This window comes from Ursus americanus, chromosome 3 (genome assembly GCF_024610735.1).
Source record: "Ursus americanus isolate L20-20 chromosome 3, mUrsAme1.1.p, whole genome shotgun sequence".
NCBI classification, from domain to species: Eukaryota; Metazoa; Chordata; class Mammalia; order Carnivora; family Ursidae; genus Ursus; species Ursus americanus.
In genome coordinates, this window is record NC_142129.1 from 44,300,128 (window position 1) to 44,325,946 (window position 25,819).

General features: G+C 45.1%; 1 protein-coding gene and 1 long non-coding RNA gene across 14 annotated transcripts in view; both read right to left on the minus strand.

The window, feature by feature from the left end:
- Positions 1-17,794: 17,794 nt before the first annotated feature.
- LOC148110377 (uncharacterized) lies at positions 17,795-19,828 on the minus strand. Its single transcript, XR_015723748.1, has 2 exons — positions 19,525-19,828; positions 17,795-18,686 (listed from the first exon to the last, which is right to left on the minus strand). It is a non-coding gene; the product is annotated as an uncharacterized LOC148110377 (long non-coding RNA).
- A 60-nt stretch (positions 19,829-19,888) lies between these two features.
- ADCYAP1R1 (ADCYAP receptor type I) overlaps positions 19,889-25,819 on the minus strand; it is an 84,160-nt gene continuing 78,229 nt past the window's right edge. For all 13 annotated transcript variants that reach the window (XM_087860926.1, XM_087860929.1, XM_087860928.1 and 10 more), the window contains one exon: positions 19,889-24,671. In XM_087860926.1, the coding sequence (XP_087717052.1) occupies positions 24,483-24,671 (189 nt within the window). In that variant the 3' untranslated portion in view covers positions 19,889-24,482. The remainder of the gene's footprint in view (positions 24,672-25,819) is intronic.

The following is a 25,819-nucleotide window of genomic DNA, read 5'->3' on the forward strand; positions in this document are numbered from 1 at the left end:
CCGAGATGCCCTGCAACAGATGACTGGATTGAGAAGTTGTGGTCCATATATACAATGGAATATTACTCAGCTATCAGAAAGAATGAGTTCTCAACATTTGCTACAACATGGACGGCACTGGAGGAGATAATGCTAAGTGAAATAAGTCAAGCAGAGAAAGACAACTATCATATGATTTCTCTCATCTATGGAACATAAGAACTAGGATGATCGGTAGGGGAAGAAAGGGATAAAGAAAGGGGGGGTAATCAGAAGGGGGAATGAAACATGAGAGACTATGGACTATGAGAAACAAACTGAGGGCCTCAGAGGGGAGGGGGGTGGGGGAATGGGATAGACCGGTGATGGGTAGTAAGGAGGGCACGTATTGCGTGGTGCACTGGGTGTTATACGCAACTAATGAATCATCGAGCTTTACATCGGAAACCGGGGATGTACTGTATGGTGACTAACATAATATAATAAAAACTCATTAAAAAAAAAAATAAGACAGTGCAGACAATGGAAAACAGAAAATTCATCAGCAGATCTACAATAAACAGAATGCCAAAGACATAAGGAAAATAATCCCAGATTAATCACAATAATGCAGAAAAAGATAAAGAGAAAAAAAAAGGTCCATACGAGAGTGAATCTAAATAAATGTTGATTGTATAAAAACAATAATGGTTTATAGAGATTAGTAGGTATGTAAAATTAAAATACGTAATTCTAGGGTTTTTGCATTAACAGAAGAGTGGTAAAAGTACTAATTTATGTTGCATTTTAATAAGACAGGATTTACAAACAACATCATTGTGCAGAAAATTTTTTAAAATACAGATAATGTATAATGCTTACTAAATAAATTTAACAAGGTTATTTAACATGAAAATTAACTATTTCTTTAGACAAGTAATGAAAGATGGAAAATAAAATTTTTAAATATAATGCCATTTTCAAAAATATCAAAAAGTTAATCACCAGAAATAATTTTTAAAAAGATGTTCTCTCTTCACAGAAAACTACAAAACATTACTGAAAAATATTTTTTAAAAAAAACAAGTGGATGAACATTAGCATGTTCATTGACTGGATGACTTGGTATTGTTGAAGATATCAGTTACCCCCCACATGGATTTATAGAGGCAAAGGAATTTCAGTCAAAAAAAATCCTAGTCCCAGTTTTTGACAAGCTGATTCTAGAATTTACAAAGAAAAGTAAAAGGGCGGAAAGAAGCCGAGACAACCCTGGAAAAATAAAAAGAATTATCAAAAGACACTACCAGATATCAAGATATATAATAAAATCACTACAAAATAAAATCACAGTAATGTGATAACAGCACAAAGAGAGACGAATAGATCAATGGAACGAAACACGAAGTCCAGACACATATATATGAACACTTGATTTATGATAGTGGGTGACTGTAGTGGGCGGAAAAGGCCCACCCCCCAAAGATATCAAGTCTTAGTCCCTAGAACCTGTGAACATTACTTTACATGGTGAAGTTTTTGCTGATGTGATTAAGAACACTGAAATGACGAGATGATCCTGGGTCATACACACACACACACACACACACACACACACACACACACACACGAAGACGGAGACCAAACTGCAGTGATGTGTCTACAAACAGGAATGCCGGGGCAAGGAATGCATTCTCCCTTGGAGCCTCTGGAGGGAGCACCGCCCTGCGAACACTGTGATCTCAGCCCAGTGATACTGGTTTTGAATTTCTGGCCTTCAGAACTGTGAGAGAATACATTTCTCTCTTGGTGCCTGAACTCACCAAGTTTGTGGGAATTTGTTATAGTAGCCATAGGAGATGAACACAGTGGTACCATGGAACATTGGGGAAAGGATGGTGTTATCAATGAATGGTGCCTGGTCAACTGAATAGCCATATGGAAAAAAAAAATGAATGTAGCCCTTGGCTTCACATTACACACAAGTACAAACCTGAGACAAACCAAAAACTTAAATGTAAATGGTTTTTAAAAGAACATCAAAAAGATAACATAGGGAAACATATTCATGAACTTGGGATAGACTACGATTTCTTAACTAGAACCTCAATAGAACTAACCACAGGAGAAAAGACTGGCAAACTGGGCTACATTAACATTAAGGACTTCTATTCACGAAAAGATTACATCACGAAAATGAAATTGGAAGCCATGTAGTGGGAGAAGCTATTATTAAATATATATAACTCTCAGGAGATTTGTATACAGGAAATATTTTTAAAACACTTCCAACTCAAAACAAAAAAAGACCATCAACTCAGTAGAAAAACAGACGAGAGATTTGAGCAGGCACTTGACAAAAGAGAATATCTAAATGTCCTAGTAAACCTGTAAGATGCTCAATGCCATTATTTAACAGAGGAATAAATGTTAAAACCACAAGGAAATATACGGCTACATATCCACAAGAATAACTAAAATTTAAAAGATTGCTAGTACCCACTGTTGGTGAGGAAACAAAGCAATTTTAAATTTCATATACTGCTGCAGGAAGTATAAAGTTATACAGTAAACATCTTTGGAAAAGCATTTGACAGCAACTCCTAAAGCTTAACGTATACAGACCTTAGGACCAGCTGTCGGGGCACTGTGGTCCCGCCATGCTGACACATGAAATTAATCATCACACTTCCTAATTATAAAAAATCCTAACATTTTTGGAATAATATGTATTTGTTGTGGGATATTATTTGCATTAATCTGCTACTGAATTCTGTTTACTACTTTGTACCCCAATATTCAAAATAAAGATTGGTATATAATTTTCACTTTTATCTTTGACAGCTTGATATTAAAACTTCTTACATCATAAAATAAATGTGGAAGATTTTGTTTCCTGTTCTATGCTCTAGAAGTTTAAACAACATTGGAGTTGCAAGTTCATCAAAGACACAGTAAACTATTTCCATGAATCCATCTGGGTCTGAAGCCTTTTGTGGGAACTGACAGTACCTCTATGGGAAATTTCTCTATTTCTTCTATTGTACTCGGGCTATATACTTTCTAACTGCTTCTAGGATTGGTTTTGTTACTTCCTATTTTCCTAGAACATCAACCAATTTCATATAACTGTTCAAATGTAGTTCCATATTATTGAGCAAAAATAGTGTTTTTCTGATTCTTTGAATTTCCTCTGGTTTTACTACCTTATCTTTTCTATATGTGATTTTACATTTTCCTTTTTTAAAAATTAGATTATGTAAGTTTATCTATGTCTCTAATTTTTCAAATAACAAACCCATGGGTTTATTTAGAATTTCCAAAGATTTTTGTTTTCCAATTTATTAATTTCTGCTTTTCTTGGGTTTTGTTGTTTCCTAACTTTTGAAACAACACTTAATTCATTTTTTTCATCATTTATTTTTTATGACCATGAAGTGTTTGGGGTATGTGAATTTTTTTTCAAATTATTTAAAAATATTATTTAAATATTTAAAAATAAATACACATATGCAAAGTTTGTCCAAGAAAAGACATGAAACCCATGTTCTATTTCCAAGGCTACCAGAAATATTCAAAAGGTGGATGATTACCGACTTCCCATTGCTCTTTGGAAATATGGCAAAACCGTATAATGACAATATAGCTTATGGTTAAGAACCTGGGCTGTGTCTTACACATCTGGGTTAAAATCTTGACCTTACTACCAACCTGCTATGTGACATTTGGGAGGTGACTTATCCTCTCACGGCTTCTGTGTCCCCATCTGAAAAAAAGCAAGGATTTAAAAACAAAATTTAAAGGGTCTCTATTGTATACGGGTGTTGGAATCTAAAAGGTAAAAATCTTTATGAACAGCTTATAACAACACTGTAATATATGAATTCAGATAATCTGTTTGTTTAGTGAAATAAATATGATTACTTCCAGTTTATTTCAGAAGGATCATGGCATACTGGTATTTATTCTACAGAGGTCTGGTCAATGATGCCTAGTTGACACCAGTGACTGAAACTGTGCCTTTTCAAAAATTCACTATTTCCAAGGCTCCAGTGGCTCTCAGTGACTCTTAGAATAAAGTGTCCAGAGCCTCCAGCAGCTGCAAGTACTCTCTGTTGGCCTGAGGACGGAGTCTACACTCCTGAGTGCAACCCTGCACACTCAGGTCTCCAGGCACATCTCCCACCACGCCTTTCCACCATAACAAAACTCATCTAGTTCCTCAAAAAAAGCCATGCTCCCTCACCCCTGCACTGCTTCCTCTGTCCCGGAGTTTCTTAACCCATCACTGTTGACATTTGGGAGCTGAATAATTCTTTGTTGTGGGGGCCGTCCTGTGTGTTGTCAGATGTATAGCAGCGTTCCTGGGCTCTACCCACTGGATGCCAGTTCCACCTACTCCTGGTTGTAACGACCAAAAATGTCTGCAGACATTGCCAAAAGTCCCCTGTGGGGCAAAATCTAGGGGCGCCTGGTTAGGAACCACCGCTCTATGGAGAATGCTTTTACCCTGGCTAACTTCAACTCTCTTTTAAAATTTCTGGTTAAATGTCGCCGTGTCAACAGCACTGCTATATTCAAACACACAGGTGATCAAACAACAGCAGCGGTGTTCGGTGCACAAGGACGAGAAAGAAACGACTCAACAGGCAGCCGTGAAGTGGGGCCAGGTTACCTGGTAGCAGGTTGGACGGGAGGGTGAAAGGACACTGGGCGGCTTTTCGGTGAAATGACTGGGTTACAAGGCTGTAACGAAGGAGGACGGGACTACAAAAGAAGAGTAAATTGGGGTGCGACGGGATGGAGAGAAGGAAATAATGGGTTCGGACTTTGCAATGGTAGGCTGAGGTGTCTGTGGGGCAGCCCCGTGCGGACGCTCGAGAGAGAAGCAGCAGCTGCCCTACCTTCTTTCTTGCCGGAGTTAAAGCTGCGCCTTCAGAGACGCGGTCCAAAGTTCTGGTGGGACCCGCAAACTCCCTCCCCGTCCCCACGCAGCGCCATTCCACACCAAACACGCATGCACGCACGCACGCGCCCTCGCACACGCACTTGTTTCCTCCGCTTCGAAATCACGCATGCGAAAGCTGCTGCCGGAAGTAAGAATTTTTTAAGTGGAATGGGGATAAAGTGAGAAGGTGGAGAGAGACGTGGGAGACTGAGAAGGACAGTGGCAGATCGAGAAGCCACCTTTAGACTTGGCCTTCTCGACTAGGGCCTGTGGAGCTAGCTAAGGAAAGTACTGTAATCTGAGCAGCTGGCGCCATCTAGTGGCTGATTCTTATAACGAGTGGCCCTATGATCGGCTGTGAGGACCCAAGCCCAGCAAAGGCCGCCAGAGCGGAGGAGTGAGAGAGTTAGGGAAGCAAGGGAAGGAGAGAGGTAATGATAGAAAAGGCACATACAAGCTGTTCTTCTGGAACCCAGGAATCATAAACCCCAGCTCGGAACAGGGCACCTGAACTACATTCAGGCTGCCTGTTGGCGGTCCTCCATTTGCAGCAGCCCCTCTTCTGGGAGGCTGGCTTCTCAGAGCCACATCATTCCCCTACAATCCTCTCCAGATCCCTGGCCCCTTTTCTTTGCCTGACCAGAAGATCCCTCACGTGTGGTTGATGTTGTCCCTTGCTGATGTTTTTTTCCTAATTATTAGCAGTCTTTTTTCTAGTGCTTGGATGTAGTATTTATTTGGAAATACAACAAGCTTTTAATTAGAGAAGCAACAGGAAGAGATATTAAGCTGTATTAATGCATCTGAAAACCCAGCACAGTTAAAAGAAAGACAATCTCATAGATAACAGCACTATTGAAAATTACAGGAACAGCTTCCAGTAAATAACTAAATGGAAAATCCCAGAGAGGGTCAATTGTTGTTAGTTAATATTTGTAGCAAAGTATAGCACTTAATAATGTGGCTGTTTCTTATCCTTATGGGAGGCAAATAACAAGAATTGGGATTTCCACTTTAGATTGTAATTCTGGCTCATTTTTAAGGGCCCCAGATTTTGCAATAATGAATCCAGTGAAAGTTTGTCTTAGAAATAATCCCTTCACCATCAACTCTCGGAAGAAGGGTTTCTAAAAATGCTTTTTTTCCCAAAAAATTTTCACAAAATGACCTTAGATCAGGTCATAAGATAGACCCTGAAATAGCTTGTAAAAATGGCCACAATTACTCCCCTCCCTGCATTTACTCCTTGAATCTGGGCTGGATTTGCCTTGTTTGTTCTAATAAAATGCAGTGGAAAACACTTACCAATTCTGAGTCCGGAACTCAAGAGGCCTTGCATACTTCAGCTCAGTCTCTTAGAACCCTGCCAGCTGCCCACAACCCCAAGCAAACAACCCCAAATCAGCCTAGTGGAACATGCAAGAGCATATGGAGCAGAGACACCATTGTAGCAAGGCACTGAGACATGGGGGGAGAGCCCAACCAAGGTGAGCAAAGTCATCCACAGATGCATGAGAGGACCCAGCAGAAACCACAAGAACCACCCAGCTGATCCCAGCCCAAATTGTCGGTCTTCAGAATCATGAGCTAAATAAAATCTAAGTTTTGGGGTGGTGTGTGATACAGCAATAGATAACTGATATAAACATTATGGCTAAATTGCATATAGAAAATGTATATTTCCTGACTGCATAGGAAATCACGATACCAAAAAAAAAGGGGGGGTGGGGGAGTACAGTTGAAGGATAAGCCAGATGGAATTAAGGACGTTGGTCCTTCTCGTGTTGCCAGTCAGAGGACTCTTGATTTCTTTCTGGACTATCTAATCCCGATTGAAACTAACTCTATTCCATCATTAGTACATTCTAGTTAAGCAGAGATGAAATTTTAATAAACTGCGATTCCTGTTGTTACCACACTTTCCTAAGTCCTCATTTATTTCCCACCTAATTTATTGTAACAGCTGATTTTTCTTCCTCTAAATTTATTTCTACTCCAATTTATGTTGTTGTCTACAAAAGACCAAGTGTCTTTTTTTATGTCTTTTTCTATATGCTGCTCCCCTGCTCAAAATTCTTCAGAATCTTTGTTTCCTATTGCATAAAAAGGTCTCTGAAAAATTTTAAAAATTGAAAAAACTGATAAATTGGACTTCATAAAAATTTTTAAAAGTCTGTTTTTCTAATGATCCTGTGAAGAAAATGAAGACAAGCCACAGACTAGGAGAACATATTTATAAAACACGTAACTGGTGAAGAACTTGTATGAAGAGTTTTTTTCAAAAAACTCTCAGAACTCAATAGTAAGGAAACAAATAACCCAATTATTTTTTAAAAGGGGTTATATGAGCAGACATTTAACCAAAGGAATGATATGAGTGGCAAGTAAACACGTGAAAAAAATATTCATCAGCATAATTCATTAGGAAAATACAGATGAAAACTGCAAGAAATAGCACTATATGCCTATTAGAAGGGCTTTTTAAAAAATTATCAATATCAGGTGCTGGTGAGGATTCAGAGCAACTGGAACGCTCATGTGCTCCTGCCAGCTGTGCGAAATGGCACAGAGCCTTTGGGAAAAAGTTTGATGATTTCTTACAAATGGTAGGGAGAGTTATGACCTACCCTTCAGCATATTTGCACCTTAAAATTATACACAGCCTTTTAAAATAGCTAATCACAAAAGCTAAAGTGAAATATTTTTAAAAATGCTAAGGACAAGTTAAGTATAAAAGAATCTATGATAGTGTTTATTTACATAAAACAAATACAGCTTAAGTTGGATAAAGTTAAGAAAAGCTGAACTTCTACTATTTACATTTATTAGTTGTAGTAGTAAAGCCTGAATTTATAGATCCTCCCAAGTATGATCAAATGTATTCAAAGCTAGTTACAACAATGTTTCTCTTTTCTAGTGATGTTTCATTTTTTAGCCTTTTAAAAAAAGAGTTTTATTGAGATGCCACGCACATACTAAGCAATTCACCTATTTAAAGTGTACCATTCAATGATTTTTTTGTGTACTCACAGATATTTGCAACTATCATCACAATTTTAGAACATTTTCATCATTTCAAATAAACAAACAAATACCTCCAAGCATTTTCACTCTCATCCCTCCGTGCTCACAATCCTCCCCCAGCCCTAAGTAAGCATAACCTCCTTTATCACTCCACAGATTCCCCTGTTCTGGACAATTCATACGGATAGAGCCAGATGATCCTGGGCCTTTTGTGATTGGCTTCTTTCACTCAGCATAATATTTTAAGGTCTATCCACATTGTAACACGTGTCAGAACTTCATTCCTTTATAAGGCCAGACAATATCCCGTTGTATGGCTATACCACATTTTATCTATTCATCGGTTGATGGACATTTGGGTGGTTTCCACCTTTTGGCTATTGTAAATAATGCTGCTAGAAACGATCATATATAAGGTTTTTTAAATCTTTATTCTTTCTCAATATAGAAATTTATGGCTATAAATATTCTCCTCTAAGCCCTGCTTTAGCTGCGTAATATAAGTTTTTGGTATGTTGTATCTTCGTTTTCATTCATCTCAAAGTAGTTTCCGACTTCTTTTGATTTCTTCTTTGACCCACAGGTTATTTGGGAGTATGCCGTCTAATTTCCATAAATTTGTGAGTTTCCCAGTTGTTTTCCTGCTATTGAATTCTGATTTCATGCCACCGTGGCTGGAGAGCACACTTCATATTATTTCTATCCTTTTACATTCATTCAGGTGTATTTTATGGCCTAGCAGATGGTCTGTCCTGTGCACTTGAAAAGAATGTATATTCTCTAGTGGGGTGGAGGGTTCTATACATGTTAGGTCTAGTTTGATTTATTATGTGGTTCAAGGCTTCCATTTCCATGTTGATTTTCTGTCTAGTTGATCTGTCCATTATTGAAAGTAGGGGCACTGATGTCTCCAGCTGTTGCTATTGAACTATTTCTCTCTGCGATTCGGTCAGTTTTACTTCATGCACCTTAGTGCTCTACTGTTAGATGCACATCTTCCTCCCTGATGGACCCTTGTATCAGCATAAGATCTTTGTCTATGTGGTCTGATATCGGTATAGCCACTCCAGCTTTCCTGTGGCAGCTGTTCACATGACGTCCCTTTGCTCATCCTTTTACCTTCCATCTACCTGTTGCCTAGAATCTAAAGTGTGTCTCCTGGAGGCAGAATAGAGCTGAATCATGTTTTTTAATCCAACCTGATAATCTCTGCCTTTTGATGCAATTGTTTATTCTAACTTTTTTATTGTAAGATAAACACAGATACAGAAATGATACAAAAATGTATAAATTATAAGGTAAAAACCCTCATTGCTAGCACTCAGAACTTTCTTTACTGCTTCAGAAGCCCCCTCATGTGGCATTCCATTCACAGTCTTGTACCTGCCCCCCAAATTAATGACTATCCTGACTTTTATAGTAATCGTTTCCCTGACTTCTCTGAAGTTTTATTACACCAGTGTATATCCATAGATACTATAGTTTAGCCTCTCCTGTTTCTTTTTACCTGGTAAGTTTCTTCTTGAAAGCTATATGGTTTGGCTCAAGCTGGCCTACCTGAGATGAGTATGGAAACAGGATTCAGCCTTGTTAAGAACGTCTAGGAAGTCAAGAGTCGAACATCTTGCAGGACCGCAAAAGCTAAATGTCTGCCACGTGCATACTAAATCGTGTTTGAACAGAGGCAGAAAGTCAAAATGGGGCAGGAAGGAAAGATTCAGGCCAGAGAAAAATCAAAGAAATGGGGGACATGCGATCCTCAGTCCCCTCCTGCCCCCTGCCGTCAGCCTGAGGTAATGCCCATTGCCATCCGGGATCACCAGCTGGAAATGGGGTCTGGAGGCTGGAACAGATGGGTTCTACCCTCTCCCACAAAACACAAACATATTTCCTAACCTTCAGAGGCAGAGGTCAGGAAAGTAGCCACTTAGCTGAGACCTAAGCTAGAGCGAGAGCCTGTGCTAGGAGACAGGAACCGTAAGGGCAGGATGCCGAGTCTGGGACCACCATACCTGATCTATGACATTGGAGAGCAGAGCACAGCGTTTCCAAGAATCAGACTGTCAATCAGCCTTCTAGTGAATCCCAAAAACTGATCAATGGGGGCCAGGGATTACTAATCCCCAAGACCATCTGCGCGTTCCCAAAACGATGCCCACAGGAAGTAAGCTGCTGACACAGAGCAGCACCTGGAGGAGGAGACTCCTCCCAGAACTCGCTCTCCAAGGTAGCTCTGGAGGGCTAGGCATGAGGGAAATCCCTCCAGGTGAAGCCGAGGGCAGCAGGGAATGGTGAATGGCGGGTCGGGAGAGGAGGGCACAGAGAACCACAAGGATCTGGGAACACCATCCTCTCCAGAAGAGCTGAGAACATGTGCTGCCTGCAGTGGATGTGGACAGCCAGCCCCGCCCAAGTACCACTATCTCCTGAACCAGGTCTGGGCCATTCAACACTGGGAATACTGGGAAGGCACTGGAATGGGGTGAACACCCCCAAAGAACCTCCTGGGAGGTGGGGAAAGGACTTGTATGATGAACTCTAACAACCAAATGAGGAAAAGTTCCAGATGTTCCAGAAACATCCCCGGCATTTGACATCCACCCCTCTGGACCGCACTGTGCTGCCTGTGTCCCAGGCCTAGTGCCGCCATCAGAGACAGAGTCCTGGAGGATCTGGGCCTAGGAGCAATCTTTCAGCCTGTGCTAATAAGAAAAAACTCAGCTTAACAAAATCAGCTTTAGAAAATCAACTCAACAGAGCCAGGAAGCGACTCTTGCTATATCTCAGTGCTGGGCGGTATTAGGTAAATGAAGAAGTGCAGAGCAGTCTCCTTCTTCAGAAAGACTGAAGAGCTTCCAAGGAAAGAAAAACCCAGTCTCGAAGTCCACTTTGGAACTTTCGGGGTGTTTTTGATCATCACAATGAGAGCTAGAGTGCAACGGGCATCTATCCAGCAGGGGCCGAGAACAGTGGACATCCTGCGATATACAGGGCAGGTCTGCACGCTGAACAACAGCTCCACACCCTGCACAGCTTTCCAGCATCCTAACAGGCCCTTGAGTAAGCAAAACATGCAGGTTTTTACTTAAAACCTGGGCCAGAAGAGGTTGACATTTAAACCTGGACCGAGAACATAACTCCTGTTTATACTTAGATGAAAAGTATAAGGGACGGAGTTTTAAAATATGTTGCATATCCCAGGAAACCAACTGCTTTGTTAATCAAGGGAGGATTAAACCCTTGTTAAAAACTCTACCAAGATTGGGGCGCCTGGGTGGCTCAGTCAGTTAAGCGTCTGGCTCTTGGTTTCAGCTCAGGTCATGATCTCAGCATCCTGGGCTGGAGCCCCAAGTCAGGCTCCGTGCTCAGCTGGGACTCTGCTTGAGGATTCTTTCTCTCCCTCTCCCTCTGCCCCTCCCCCCACTTGTGCGTGTCAAGCACACAATCTCTCTCTCTAGAAACAAAACAAACCAACCAACAAACAAAACTACCAAGATGTGTTGCTAATCTTAGATAATCTTGCAACAGCTGTATTTGTGGTGATAAGATGCACGGGGACAAGGATCTACTTGTGAATGTCTGCTCGTGTTGTCGGCTGAGGGCATTTACTTATTGAATATATATCATTACACTTTAATGCCCCTTTCTTTCTCCTTTATACAGTTAGACCATTCTATTGCTTCTTAAAAATTTAAGTAAATATATATGCATATATATACACACACACATATACTATGAATTTCATTTTAGGAAAGTAAAATGAGTGCATCAATCATAATGTACTAATTACACCACAGAAATCAACAATGCTGTGTTAATCTCTGTGATTTAAAACAACCAAGGTTTGTTTCTGGCACAAATGGCATGTCTACATTGGTCTTTGCTCCCACAGAGGGAACAGGAACATGGCAAATCCCCCATGACTCTTGAATGCTTCAGTAGCAAAGTGGCCTGGCTCACTTCTGTTCATGGTTCATTGGCTAGTGCACGCCATGTGGCCATGCCTGACTTTGAGGACTGGGGGGAAAGCCATCCAATTTCTTCCCCCATAAAGAGAAGGATCAAAATCTTTAGGAAAGCCCTAATAGCCACCCAAAGTGTGATGAGAAAAGAATGCTGGATTTCATAGGATTGGTAACTGCTGCTTTAGGAAGATTGTATCCCATGCAAATTATAGAAGAAGAAAGAAATATTGTCTCTAAAGTCGGTCTGCCAACTCAGTGATCATGAGAGCCTTTGTGGAAGAAGTGAGATGTGAAAGGTGGGTTCCTTTTGGTTATTGGGAACAGAGGAGAATATTTCAAAAGCAGACTTGGTGGAAGATGGGAGCTGGAGAAAGAAATATGTTGAACATCTACTCTGTGCAGGCAAGAGGGGGAAACTAGATGTGAGATTTCTGTGTAGAAGCAACTTGCCCTAAGTCACATACTTTGGGATCAGGCCTGGCTATCTCGAAAGCCCCGGGGGGTTCTTTAAATTCCCCAGGCAGCCACTGAACAGGAAAAGAAGCTGAGCAAAGGCACCGTGCTAGAAAGGGCATGGGGCTTGTCTAATGGAGAGAGGACTGTAGCCTGGCCTTTGAGGATCATAACTAAGGCAAGCAAATAGGAATTAAAAAGGAAGTCACTATGTCCACAAATGTCACTGGTTAACTCCTGTGCAGTAAAATTTGTTTTGTGCCCATCAGGCACAGAAAGATGATTAAAACCCACCCCTGCCTGGGAGAGATTCCAGGTCAGTAGGAGATTTTAGCTCCTAAGGCTACAGGTCTTAGGAAGGCTCATTAGATCAAAGGACAGTGCAGCCCCAGGACATTGGCATGGAGAATGAACTGATAGTCATGCAGGACGAGTAAAGCCTGGGCTCCCACTTGCCTTTGCGCCATTTGTCAGGTGACCACTGGCATTCACTACCAGCGATGGCAGAGACTTGCCTCCTACTGGTTTCCCCCATCCCTGGTCCTCTAGAGGGACTCTTGGCTCTGAATCCAGAGAGTAAATGAAATACTTCAGTGCCTTAAAGAGGAAAGCCTAGAGAATGTTCCAAGATCCCAAACACAGCACTTGTCGGGAAGTCTTTGAAAAACACTTGGTGGTCAATGCCATGGTTTCAAATAACTATCCAGAGCAGGAGTTGACACTGACTGGACCTGAACCATTGGATGTAAAGAATTAGAAGGTCCAGGTTTTGGGAAAATTGTAGGAAAGAAAGTTGGTGACATTAACTAGCTGGCATGTTTTATTTTCACTACAGAACCTACCTGATTTTATCTCATCGTCCATCATCTGTTTTCTCATCTCTTTCCCTCCTGCTAGAATGCATGTGCTAGGGATCACAGACTTTGCCATATCTGCTGCTGTGTCCCCGAGGCCTGGGGGAGTGCCCAGTTCAGAGGAGGCCCTCAGTCAGTATGCACCTGTGGAATGAACAGTCATCTCTGACAGGCTCAAATCTAACAGAACTTCCAGGCACGTTTTCCTCATCCTGAGAATAGACCATTGCTTGGATTCTATAGAAGCTGAGCCTGAAATGGAGAATCTGGAGCAGGTAACTGATCGAGGGGGTGCCCTCCGGAGAACCTGTTGGGGAATGAGGACAGCAGGGAGCAGCAGAGGAAGGGGCTGGGCAGAGATGTCATCTCAGCTGAATGAGCCCCCTCCCGCCCCTGCAGGGAGCTCGGCATGTGCACTGCACCACAGAGCTTGTCCCACCCAGAAGCAAGGGGTTGGGCTCTCACACCCCTCTGTCAGTCGGTCGCTGGCCACAGGCCACGCCAAATGGAAGTGTGGAGGGAGGATGGTGTTACCCCTTGGGCGTCCTTCAGCGATCCTCTGGAGAAGGGGGCAGGTGGACACCATTAGCAGCCCACACCTGCAGCAACTGGACCTGGGTGGGCAGCAATAACATCTTCCAGGGCACATCTCCCTGTGTGCCTTCCTTCAGCCGATTTATTCACTTCCTCACAAACAGCAAGGTCCTCGGGATCAGAGTCCTTATCTCTTTCACCTTCTTGTCCTTGAGGGAGGACATAGCAAAGGTTCCTCAGTGGAAATCTGAGGAACGAATGAACGAGTAAATGAGTATATTCATGTTTACGACTGAGTGTGAAAATCCTCACGCCCATATTTTCTTCCTAAATGACACCAAACATATGTTTCTTATATTTATGTGGGCTTCAGAAATAAACTTTCTGTATGATCGGGGTGGGGGAAGTGAGCTTATGTTTCACAACCGAAAACGCAAAGGGTAAAACCCACTGCCAAATCCTCTCTGGGTCACATTCTCTTCACAGGCGATTTAAGATATAAGTTTTTCCTCCCGATGTTAATTATGGTAAATATTTTAGCTTGCTCTTGCCCCTCATTATCTCATTTATGAGTCATTGTGTGGAAACAAGCCCGGTTGGCTGAGAAATCCGCGCTGGGAAGGGCTCCTGCAATTTCCAGAAGGCAGCACTGCTCTGCCGTGTTGATAACCAAGTGACCAGCAGGGGGCAGTGCAGACCCACGCACTGATTTTCCTCCCACTGAAACCAAGATCAGGGCGCTTGCCTCTAGACATTTTGGCTGGGAGAATTGGTTCTCAGTGCCTGGGCTTTTTATATTTGCTGCTGCCTCACCTGCTCATTCGGGTTAAATGACAGGTTGAGTCATGACCTGCTGTAAGTATTTCTCGAGATGTAGAAGAATGAAGAGGCAGAGCAAACCACCAGGCCATTTGCAGAGCCCAGGACACCAATTTTCCGCACTCTCTCCGCTTCCATGTTGCCTGCTTTGTGGGCCAGTCTTGGATCCTGGTGTTGCTGGGGGACTCAGTGCAGCCTGGGTCTCACTTCTTCAGCCTTTCCAATGGTTCTGTGAGCCTCTAATGCCCCTGTTAAAACTCCTCATACTTGAAATTCCCACAGTAGCTTCTCTTTTCCTGACTCCCGACTGATAAATTCAGTGACGTCAAAAGTTGACCCTTCTGTAACAGAACTCTTTGAGTCTCCTCCCCAGTCTGCCCACCTGTCCTCCTCATCTCCATGAAAGGCACCCCCACCCCAGCCATTGCTCAAGCCAAGAACCTGATCATTGTCTTTCCCTTATCATGCCCAACCCAAGAGCAACTCCTGTTGGTTTGAGCTCCAAATGCCCCCAATCCAGTCGTTTCTCACTATGTCCACAGCTACAGCTGCACCCCAATCTAAAAATCGTCCTTCTCATCTGGACAATGGCAGCAGCCTCCAGAGCAGCCTCCAGTCCATTCTCTGTAACACAGCCAGAGTCATTTGAACATATAAACTGCACGACCTAACTCTCCAGAATAAAACTCTCCCAAGACTTCCCACTGCGCTTGAGGAATATTCCAGATTTTTTTATCATGGCCTACAAGATGATACTTGACCTGGTCACTGCCTGCTTCCCAAACCTCATGACCCTCTTCCTGACTTGTTGCACTCATTGCTCTATCTTTTAAATCTCTCCTGATTTCCATCACCTGGAGATTTCCCTTTCTTGCATTAGTTCTGCTAGATTTCTAAACATATACATATGTGTTTGAATTCATCCAGAATTTCTATGTATTTGAAATTGAAGTTTGCTTGTCAGTCTTTTTACCAGACATTCTAGCCACACTGGTCTTTTTTCTGTTTCTAGAAACACCACTAAGTCTGTGCCTACATCCTTGCTCTTTCCAGATCATTACCCTTTTGATCTTTGAATAACCATATCCTTGTCTTTTAGGTCTCAACTCAAATGTCACCTTCTTGAGAGATCTGTCTGGAGCACCCTATTAAAATCTTCTCTATCCCATTACTCTGTTTTGTTTAATATATAGCACTACCTGAAATTATCTTATTTATTTGCCCATATACTTTCTGCTTTCCTGATTAGAATGTATTCCCTACAAGAAAAGAAAAAATCTTATCCTTCACTCACGGTTTTATCCCAGGCATCTGAAGCACATAGAACTTAATAGACATGCTATTAATATTTCTTGCACGAGTGCTCAAACTCAGTGTGACTTCAGTACAAAATTCTATGAGAAAACATTAGAGAGATATTTAACCAGATTTGGGATCACAGGAAGCTTTTCAGAAGAAAGTGAAGAAGTCTTTGCTAATACTACTTTCTCTGTTTCTAATGGCATCTTTTTTCTCTCTTCAGAGCCATTTGTTCATTACTTGGGCTCAAGAGCAATTGTCTTGGAAAAGTGTGCTTACCAAACCCCTCCTCCAGCTATTATCAGGTGCCTCTAACAGTCAAAATACTATATGTTACAAAAGACTGAAAACCAGACACCATCTCACATGTTGGGTAATGTTGAACTGACCATGAGCATTTTGGGGATCTAGCTAAAGAAAAGTTAAGTTAGAGATACATTCAGTTTGGGTTACAATTAAGTAGTGTACTGTTGCTTCATTATATAGTTCGATTATTACTAAGTCATCTAGGAATGCTTTTATGTTTCATTCAACATTACATGCAAAAACAGAGGACTAGAGATCACATCATAATATGAAAGTGTCTGGCATTGTGATTAGTTGTGGAGAAATAAAGTTTGATGTATATGGAGTCAGGCACTAGTCTGTGAAAATAATCTTCCAATCATCAGATATGTAAAATTTTAAGTGGCGGATTCTGTTCTCATTGGTACTGAGTCCAAATTATCAATAATAAAACACATATTTTGATGAATCATGTGACAGAACTGTATTTCAATTATCTGTATAGAGAATGATAGAAAAATTATTATCCAATAAAGATATAATCCAAGAGTGAATAGCCCAAAAATAGACCAAAATGTCATAATACAAATATTATATATTTTTTGATTTTGAAATATTTGTTATAGTTATCAACTTTTCTCATTCTAAAAAGAAAGTCATTTTATAACTGTTTTAAGTCAAGTCTTTGGATTTTTTAATTAAAGAGGACCCCCTCCCCAAAATTATATGTGTTTGAGATCCTATAAATCCTGGATCTGCCTTTGTTCAAGTCGGATAAGTCGGCCACACAAAGATTTGACTCTCAAGTAGGTGTAGTATCTTGGAACTGTCTGTGGTGCTGGACTTGAGGGTCCCTCAGCTCTCTCCATGGTACTTATTGTACAACCCCCCCCCCACACACACACACACCTATGCCAATAGACTGTGCCTGGAGATGAAGAGTTGGGATTATCAGCTGAGGTCATGGTTAATGAATACGAATGAGTGCTTTTGCCCATGGAGAGAGTGTCTAAAAAGAAGAGGGTTGAGGAGAAAACCACAGGTGATTCTCTAGTGTCAGGGAAACCCAAAGGACCAAAGGATAGGGACACCAAAAAGGTATCAGTTCAAGGAAAACAGCACCAAGCCATGCCTGAATCTAGATTAAGGGCAGAGTTGGAGGGACCCCGGGTGGAGGAAAGCAAGTAAAGAGAATAGAATAAACTGGGGGGAGGGACTGTCTGGAAGGGGAACAAGAGAGAATGGGTGACCTGAGAGAAAGCCCGGAGGGCCAGAACAAAGACCCTTTCCATTGAGCTGGTGGGACTTCAAATCCCTATGAGTTGGAATAGATGTAAATGATGATTTTGTACCAGTCTTCTGGCATCCGTGAGTATGTGTAGTTGACTATCAGAATATTTTTTCAGTTTGCCTTTGCTTTTGCTTTGGAATGGGCACTCAGTTTCTTTGCAAGCTGGGCTTATTTGGACAATGAGAGAAAGTCAGTGTCTAGCCTTCCTGAATGGATTTCATCCAGCTTCACCTGCTGAGACTGGGCCCCCTAAGCATTTGGATGCTGCTGTGGGAGTTGTGATCTGGAAGGCAGTGGAATCTTAGAAGCCAGCCAATTTCCATGGGAAACATGAGAAATGCTCAACAAAGGACCAGACCAGGGCTGGGAGAGCCAACACTGATGCACATTTATTACAGTGGCCTGGGAAGAAAAGACAGGGACCTGGGAAGAAAAGTCTATTAAAATTATGGTGCTGATGTCTGTGCTTGTCCTCCTCCTCTTAGGAAGTTAATCATTGTCCAGGTCCAAGGTTCACAAAAAGGGACTGTGATGTCCAGCCAGTGTCCTTGGTAGAATGTCCAGAACAATGGTTCCTAAAGTATTGTCTCCAGACCAAAGCAGCCGCAGTGGCAGCACCTGGGAACTTTTTAAAAATGCACATTATCAGGCAGGCCCTACCTCAGACCTACTGGATCAGAAATTTGGGTCCAGCGATCTGTGTTTTAACAACCCCTCAGGTGATTCTGATACATGCTAATGCTTGAGAACCACTGGGTACCCAAGAGGAATTGCTCACACTACCAGTAGCAAACAGCATCATCAGGAATAACCAGGGTTGAAGACATTCTTTTAAGAGGCTTGGGAGAAACGAGGGCTGACATAGTTGACAGATGTGGTGGAAGGGATAAGACAGGGTTTAATAAGTTTGTAGACCGAGTAGTCTGATGATCTTCAGAGTTGCCAAGAAATTCAAGTCTATACAGAATTCAAGGCTTTCAGCTTACTTTTGGCTCCTTATCTTTGCTTCTTGAATGAGACCTCCCTCTAAGACTGAAACCTATGGAAGCTCAATTTATCATGGTCAAGCCAGTGAGGATGTTTTTGTAGACACTAGAGAAGTCTTCAGCCTGAGCGGTCAGCAGTCCCACACGCAAAGAGATTGATTTTCACCCACTGAGGGTGGGTTCCATTTTGGAAGCAGCTCAAGATATCTGCTAAGTGAGTCATATGATATAGCCTGGGAATATCCTTTGGGGTTCAAAGAAGAGGCAGACCTGGAGAGGAAAGAGCAGGGGCAATCTTAGGAAGCAGAAACAGCTGGGGAACAGCCCCACTAGACACCTGGTGCATTTGGCAAGTGGCCTAATTGTAGGACTTGCATGTTATCTGGTTGGGATTTCTCTTTCCATTGGCTTGACTTCTTCATCTCGGCCCACCTGATCACTGGAGGGAGCTGGCTCTGCAACAGCCATAGACCTCAGGCCTGCTGTAATGGGCATTTGTTATTTTAAGACTTTTTAATACTATTGTTAAGTTTAGAAAATTTCTGGATTTAGGAGACTGACTTCCCCAAGGTAGAATCCAGAAACATCAAATTTCCAGCCAGAACACAGCCAACCTAATGGACTCCTGTGAGGCTCTGACTCAGAGGTGAGAGACTTGAGGAAAGAGGCTGCATGTGGAGTCTGATTTGCTCGTGAGTTCGGCAGCCAAGCTATCTGCTCTCAATGCCGGTAACTGTAAGGGTGAGTCCCTGGCATGGAGGAGACCTCGCTGGGCTGGGGGCAGCAGCAAACAGCTCTGTCACCACATCTGTGGCATGTTCAGGCTTGAGACAACTTGCTGGTTTCTGCAGCCTCGAGAGAGTTCTAGGAGATGCCAAATATCTTTCCCCTAAACTCCTTTTCTGATTTGTCAGACAAAACTATCTTCCGTTGCTAGCGACTGTACATTCTGAATAATATAAAAGTGAGCCCTGGAGGTTATGACAATCAGTAGCCACTCGAGGAAATGGAGGTTCCCTGGAACTAGTTAACTGGTCTGGCACGGGCTGACGGCTCTGAATATCCAGAGGGGGTGGGACTCTGGCAGCCAATGACGCCCTGTGCTTACCTGGAATGAAGTGCTCCCTGTAGGCAAGCTTTGAGGTATCTGGTAGCCACGCTCCTAAAACAACATAAGGCTATAGGGCGTCAAAAACCGTAGGGTGAGTTACTTCCCTTTCTAGGAACTCAAAACATCCAGCAGACCTTGATCCCATTCAGTCTGCATGGTCCTTGCAGGTCCTTTTGTGGCCATGACTTGGCTCTTCCAAGCCCGTAGTTCTAAGCTCATCCATGCTTGTTCTCGCACCTCCCCTTGGAATCCAGAAGACCACAGGACTGTGTAGACTGGATTACTCTGGGTGGTCAGATTTCCTCCCCTCCCACCCCCTCTCCTCCCTGCCCGCCACTTCTGCCAAGTTACAGCCACCAGGAAAAATGATAAGACATTTATTGAGTCATCTACAGCAGGTTGACATCCTTAAAATCCCAGACAAGGTTGTGAGCACAGCATTAATGGCGGCAGCGGTAGCAGTGAGGTCCTCGGGGCTTATCTTTATTGTGGGAGATGAAACACAGGGGCGCCTGGTTCCACAAGCCAGCCTGGAGCCACGTCTGGGATGCTGGGGACTGCCCCACTTCAGCCCTCGCAAGGGCAAACCACAGAACACGGACATGAGACAAGACACAAATGGCCAAGCACAGACACATCCCAGGACCTCACATTAAGGGAAAGATGAAAGGAGTACATAGCCCACTTGAGGAACGCCCCAGATCCTTGAAGGATTCCCACGGAGGTGACAAGGAAATCACCACCCACATGAAATTCTCCCCATTCTAACCCCAAGAGCAATTGAATCAGTTGACAGAGATAACTCTGGAGTTCTGTGTCCATCACAGCCAACTGGCCTTCCCCTTGCCCCCAGTGCTGGTGGTTTTACAAATGGGGCCAAAGTTAACCCAGGATGGCTCAAAGCAGTTGACAAACAGCATGGGGTCCCTTTCAGGGATCTTCGCCCCAGTAACCAGCCCATACCTGTATAGTTTCCAAAGCCCTTTACACACAAGGATGTCTCACTTCAACCTCATCCCTGGACTGGGGAGCAGACTGCAAATCATGTCCTCTCATTTCTCGGATTAGGAAGCAGTGGCTCAGAGAGGCTGAGCCTTGGAGGACAGAGCAGGTGGAGAACCCCAGGCTAGAACACAGTTCTCCCCAAGCCACACTGACTCCATTGCTCTTCCTGCAATTTGGAGTCCTAACAACTTCTGTAGCCAGAGCCCCTTGCTTGCGCAAGACTGAATGTTTTCTGTATGGATGCTTTATTCTGGCTCACGGGCAGGGCTGGGCCCACGCTGGTGGGCCTATTGCCTCATTCAGGCTCATAAAGCGTATTAGATCCCAACACAGTACAGGCACCGTGCTAAGCCTGCCGGTAAGTGATTTCTCATCAGTCCAATGGGGACATTTGACCTGCAGATCAGTTTTTCTTCCCACCTCTAGTGCTTTGTGAGTCTCCCTAAAGATACAAGGGGAAGGGGTCAAGGCCAAACAGCAGGTCGCTGGCAAAGCTGGGAGAAGCCCAGGTTCCCCACTCCCTGCTCAGAACTCTTCTGGCAGGCTTCCATGGTCACTGGGCTCAAGGATGAATTTATGATGACAAAGCGCTCACTACTTTCACTTTGGAGTGGCCTTGAGGGGGTTGAGGGTACTCACAGAATCACAAAGAAAGCCTCTTCTAGCTTTCCTTCCAGGAAGGGAAAGGGTCAGATGGAGGAGGTGAGTCAGCACACTTGGTGGGTGATGACGTGTATTTCAAGCCTTGGGCCCAGCTCCAGCTCCCTGGCCCTGTTCTCCGAAGAAGCTGGTTTGGGGAGGGGTGAAGGTAAGAAAAGGAATCACTGCAGACCACTGGATGGGTCAAGGAGGGTCACAGAGCCACCCACTGAGAGAGAAAATGTGGCTTGGCTTCGGGTATCGTAGGGGGTTAAGAAGCCCCCAGTGCTGGGGACCACCAAGAAGCTACTGAACCCCCCCCAACCCCCGAATCACACACTCTGTCCTCTCACATGTTCCTTGACAGTCTCAGCATCCCTAACTTGGAATCCCATTTCCCCCAGGGTTGGAGACTCTCTCCAAACATGGCCTGTCCCATGGCAGAATATTCATAAAAGTTGTTGAAAAATCTCTTCATTCCAAGAAGAACTCAGCCTCCCCTGGGTGACTGTTGCCCTTTAGGATTGCATAAAACCAGAAAAAAAACCCTCCTGGTAATGACCTTCTAGAGTTATGGAGTCGGATAACTCTGCTCCTCTCCAGCCTAACCATTCCCAAAGCCCTCAAACCCCTCCCCGCTCACCGCCACTTCTTACCCTTTCCCAGGCAGGCAAATACAATCTTTGCCTGGGCCCATTCCCAGTAAGTAGATGGCTGGTATTTAGACAGAGAATTCCGGGAATGCAACGGGCTATACAAAACAGCTAGTCCTACTGCCCATTTTACAGATTTGAAAACAAAGACTCAGAGAGGGCAGGGTTTTGTCCAGACCTTATGCTATCCCCCCACTGCCTATGACCCTGCAGGCCAGCTGCCTAACCTTCTGGAACATTCAAAATACATTGGGTACATCTGTTCACAAGACGGGCAATAATTCGTTCAGACAGAAAAACAAACCAATAAACCAACAGGAACCTGGAACCTCTACAAGGATGCAACCCAGGGCTCAGGCGGCAGCACGGCACATGGGATTCAGGGCTGCTGATGGTTTTGCTGTTTTGGGATGATATATGTATAAAATCAAAGTCTCTTTTTCCACAGTGAAGCAGCGCTGCTGGTGGGGACAGGGACGAAGAAATGAGGTCCACTCAGGGCACTGCTCCTAGGATCTGGAGGTGGCTACTGTCCAAGCAGCCGTGGCAACCTGCCCGGGCAAGGGACACGGCTGGATCTGCACATCACGCCCAAGGCCCCTGTCCAATTGTCCCTGGCGTGATCCCTCCCTCCAGCCCACCAGCTTCCACTGTGGTGTCCCAATGGAAGAGACAGATGTTTCCTTTCTAAGAAAGGGAAAATGAAGGGCATTCTTCCCTCCCTCCCCGTATACACAAACACGTACACTTCAAAACCTCAGATGATATGCATAGCAATGATGCATGCCCTTTTACCTACTTAGTTTTGAACGGGAGAATTACTGAAGTGCAGAACTTGGAGAAGTTTTCGAAGTCACTGCATCTCACAAATGGAGCAACTGAGGCCCCAAACAGGGAGCCCTGCGTCCACAGTCTCAGCAGTATGAGCCCAACTGGGGCAGATTCTAGGTTTGCTAAAGACCCAGGGGTCCACAGTGCTTCACTGGCCAAAGACACAGGGCTCTTCTCTAAACCATGCCACTAAGTCCTTCTCCAGTCATCTCGAGGCTCTCTCCAAACACGGACCCCCAAATTCCCCAGGCCCTGTCCTCTTTATAAAACCAAGCTAAGCAGCATTCCCTCTCCACCCAAGTTCCCCAAGCATTCCAGAACATGATCACGAAACAAGTCAACAAACGCACTTGGACAGGAACAACACCAAAAGTTGACATGGAATGAAATGGGCCCCCCACATGGGCCACGGCACTCTAGCACTTTCTTCCACCTTCCCCCAACCTGGTTCTGCCCCATTTTGAATTTTTAGGCTGTGGCCAATCAACTTGCAACTGGAGAACCACAACGGGAGCTGGGGAGCTGCCATGCCTTCCAACTGCGGCTTCTTCTAACAGGCATGGTGGGTGTGGTTCCCCTCCCAGTGCCCTAGGCCACTCGAGCGTCTATGGCAAGTCAATGTCAAGAATACACAGAGGGAAGTCTTCGCAAAGGTCTCAGAGATAGTTCCGTAGCTGAGCCCAAGCCCAAGGAGCTGGTGGCTGGGGCTCCTCATTGTCCATGAGGGTGGGGGGAAGGGGAGTTCTGAGGGCCCTGACTCGGGCACAAGGAGGTAAGGTGCTTCGGGATTCACTGACATCACAGGAAGGCGGCTGGTTTGTCCTATTCATGGCTTTGACTTAAGAAGGAATGAGGAGGGGGAGGGCTTAGGGGTTCCTTGTGGTAGGTATGGGTGGGGAGCAGTCTCTCTGAGGCATGTGTCTCTCATCTTCCGCAGCTGATGCCTGGGGATGGGAGGGTAGAAGGGAGGCTACCAGAGAACCCCCGCCCACCTTGAGTCGGGAGTAAAATAATGGAGCCAGTGAAGGTCTTCTTCCATGGGCCCCCAAACTCTTTCCATCTCCTTTCCAATCACATCCACATTTCTGGATCTTGGCAACTTCTACCAAATGAAGAGCACCAGAACGTTCTGGGACCCTTAGCCCCACACCCAAAATGAAGTCTCTGATTGGAAGAGCCCTGCAGCTGTCCAGTGCCCTGATACCCAAGAGCTGGGCACCTGGACACCGAGATGCTGGGTGCGGAAGACGAGGGAGTCTCGGCTCAGGTCTCGCCTCCACTAAAGGATGCTCTGGGCATCTAAGCCTGACCTCTGGCAGGCCTCAGGGACGGGGCCAGGCCTGAGAAGGGCCTCAGGTGGCAAGCAGACTCAAGGAGTCCACACTGGAAGTCAGACACTGTGGGGGCTGTCGGGCAGGCCCCACCCCAACCTCCCAAAGCAAGGTCGTCAGCCTCAGCTCACAAGGCCTCATTCACAGGGTCAAGGAAATCACTAAGGCTGGTGGAAACAGGGTAGGGTGAAGCTGGGGACTTGCTTGAGGTGAGCAAGGACAGTGGGGTCAAGGGGTAGGGATGAGACAATTTTTCAAGATTAGTGGAGTATTTACAGGTCTGTGATCAGGGCCCGGGGGCCCATGGTGGGTGGGGCCAGCGCCAAACGGGGAGGGGCGATTCCCGAGTGCGCCCTGCATCCTTCTCCCACCTCGGGGAGCCCGGCCTCCAGCCCAGGGCCTGCCCGAAGTGAGAAAAGAAGCACAACATGCGTGGGCCAGCGCCTGCCTGCAGCCCCAGCCTGTGTACGGAGGAGAGGAGGAGGGGAGGGTGGGCTCAGGTGGCCAGGTTGTCAGCCGGGAGGCCGGACATGCGGATCTGGGAGCTGCTCTTGCTCAGGATGGAGAGCTGGGTGCCCCCGTTCACCCCGCTGCTGGCCAGGGACGGGTGCCGGTGCTTGAAGTCCACGGCGAAGTAGCGGTTCACCTTCCAGCTCCGCCATTTACGCTTGATCTCCGCCTGCACCTGCAGGGAGCAACTTGGACAGTCACTTCTGGACAGACAGCGGTCACTTCCGGACACACAGCATCTCCAGCCTCTTCTACCTGACTGCTCTGCCGGGGCCCCTCCCAGGTTGCCACTGCCACCTCCTGCAATACCCACCGACCCAAGTGGCAGCTCGCAGCCCTCAAGGCCACCAATGGGAAAGGAATGCCTCTGAGAAGCTGACCTCAGGCCCTTTTCCCAAGTCACTGTCTGAGCAAGGCCCTCGAATGGCTTCTTGTTCTCTGCGGGCCTCTGGTCCTAGGCCTTGGCGCTCCACAGGCAGTGACTAGCTCACAGGGCCTTTCGAGGAATCTTAAAAAGCAGGCGCTTGGGGTAGAGAGATCAGGGAAGGAGCCCCCCTCTCTCAGACCATTAACAGTGGGCTGAACATCAGAATTACCCGGAGAGCTTTGCAAATCCAGATGCCCTGACCACATCCCAGAACAATGACATCACAATCTCTGGGGTAAGGCATCCATCTGTTGTAAAGCTTCCCCGAGGATCCCAATATGCAGTCAGGCTTGAGGACCACTAACTAAGGTGCTGTCTAGGTGAACACACCCCCATGTTGTTCTTAGCATGGTATGGACAGGGCATGGCCAGCTTCCGCCTCCATACGCCCGTTCCCCCAGTCCAGCACCTCTGTGTGGAGCATGGACTGCATGACTGCAAGTGAGTGGTTCCAGCACCCGGCCCTCCAGTTCCAGCTCCCACCTCCCCCACGGGTCTCCTGGCAAGCTCCACATGCTCCCACTCCCTGCCTCCCCCAGCCACTCCCTGAGGGGCTCTGCCGCCTCTCCTTATCTGGCCTTTCTGTAGGTTGTCTTGGCCATCTCTGAACCCAATCTTCTTGTTTCTCAGATGCAAAAAGGGGAAGAGCCTGCTGAAGTCACGTAGCCATGACCCAGACACAGGTGCAATGACTCCTGGCGACTCTCCACACCCGTCCCGCCCATTCAGACCCCACTCCTGTCCTACCAACTCTGTTCTGGACTCTATTCAAAAGCATCACCGTAACAGACTGGAGCAGGAGGCCCTAAGACCATAGCTCTGGAAATGGAACCCTGCGAGAAGTTCCAGGCCTTTCCCGGGGTCTCTCCCAAGTCCCCAGAATCCCCACTCTACAG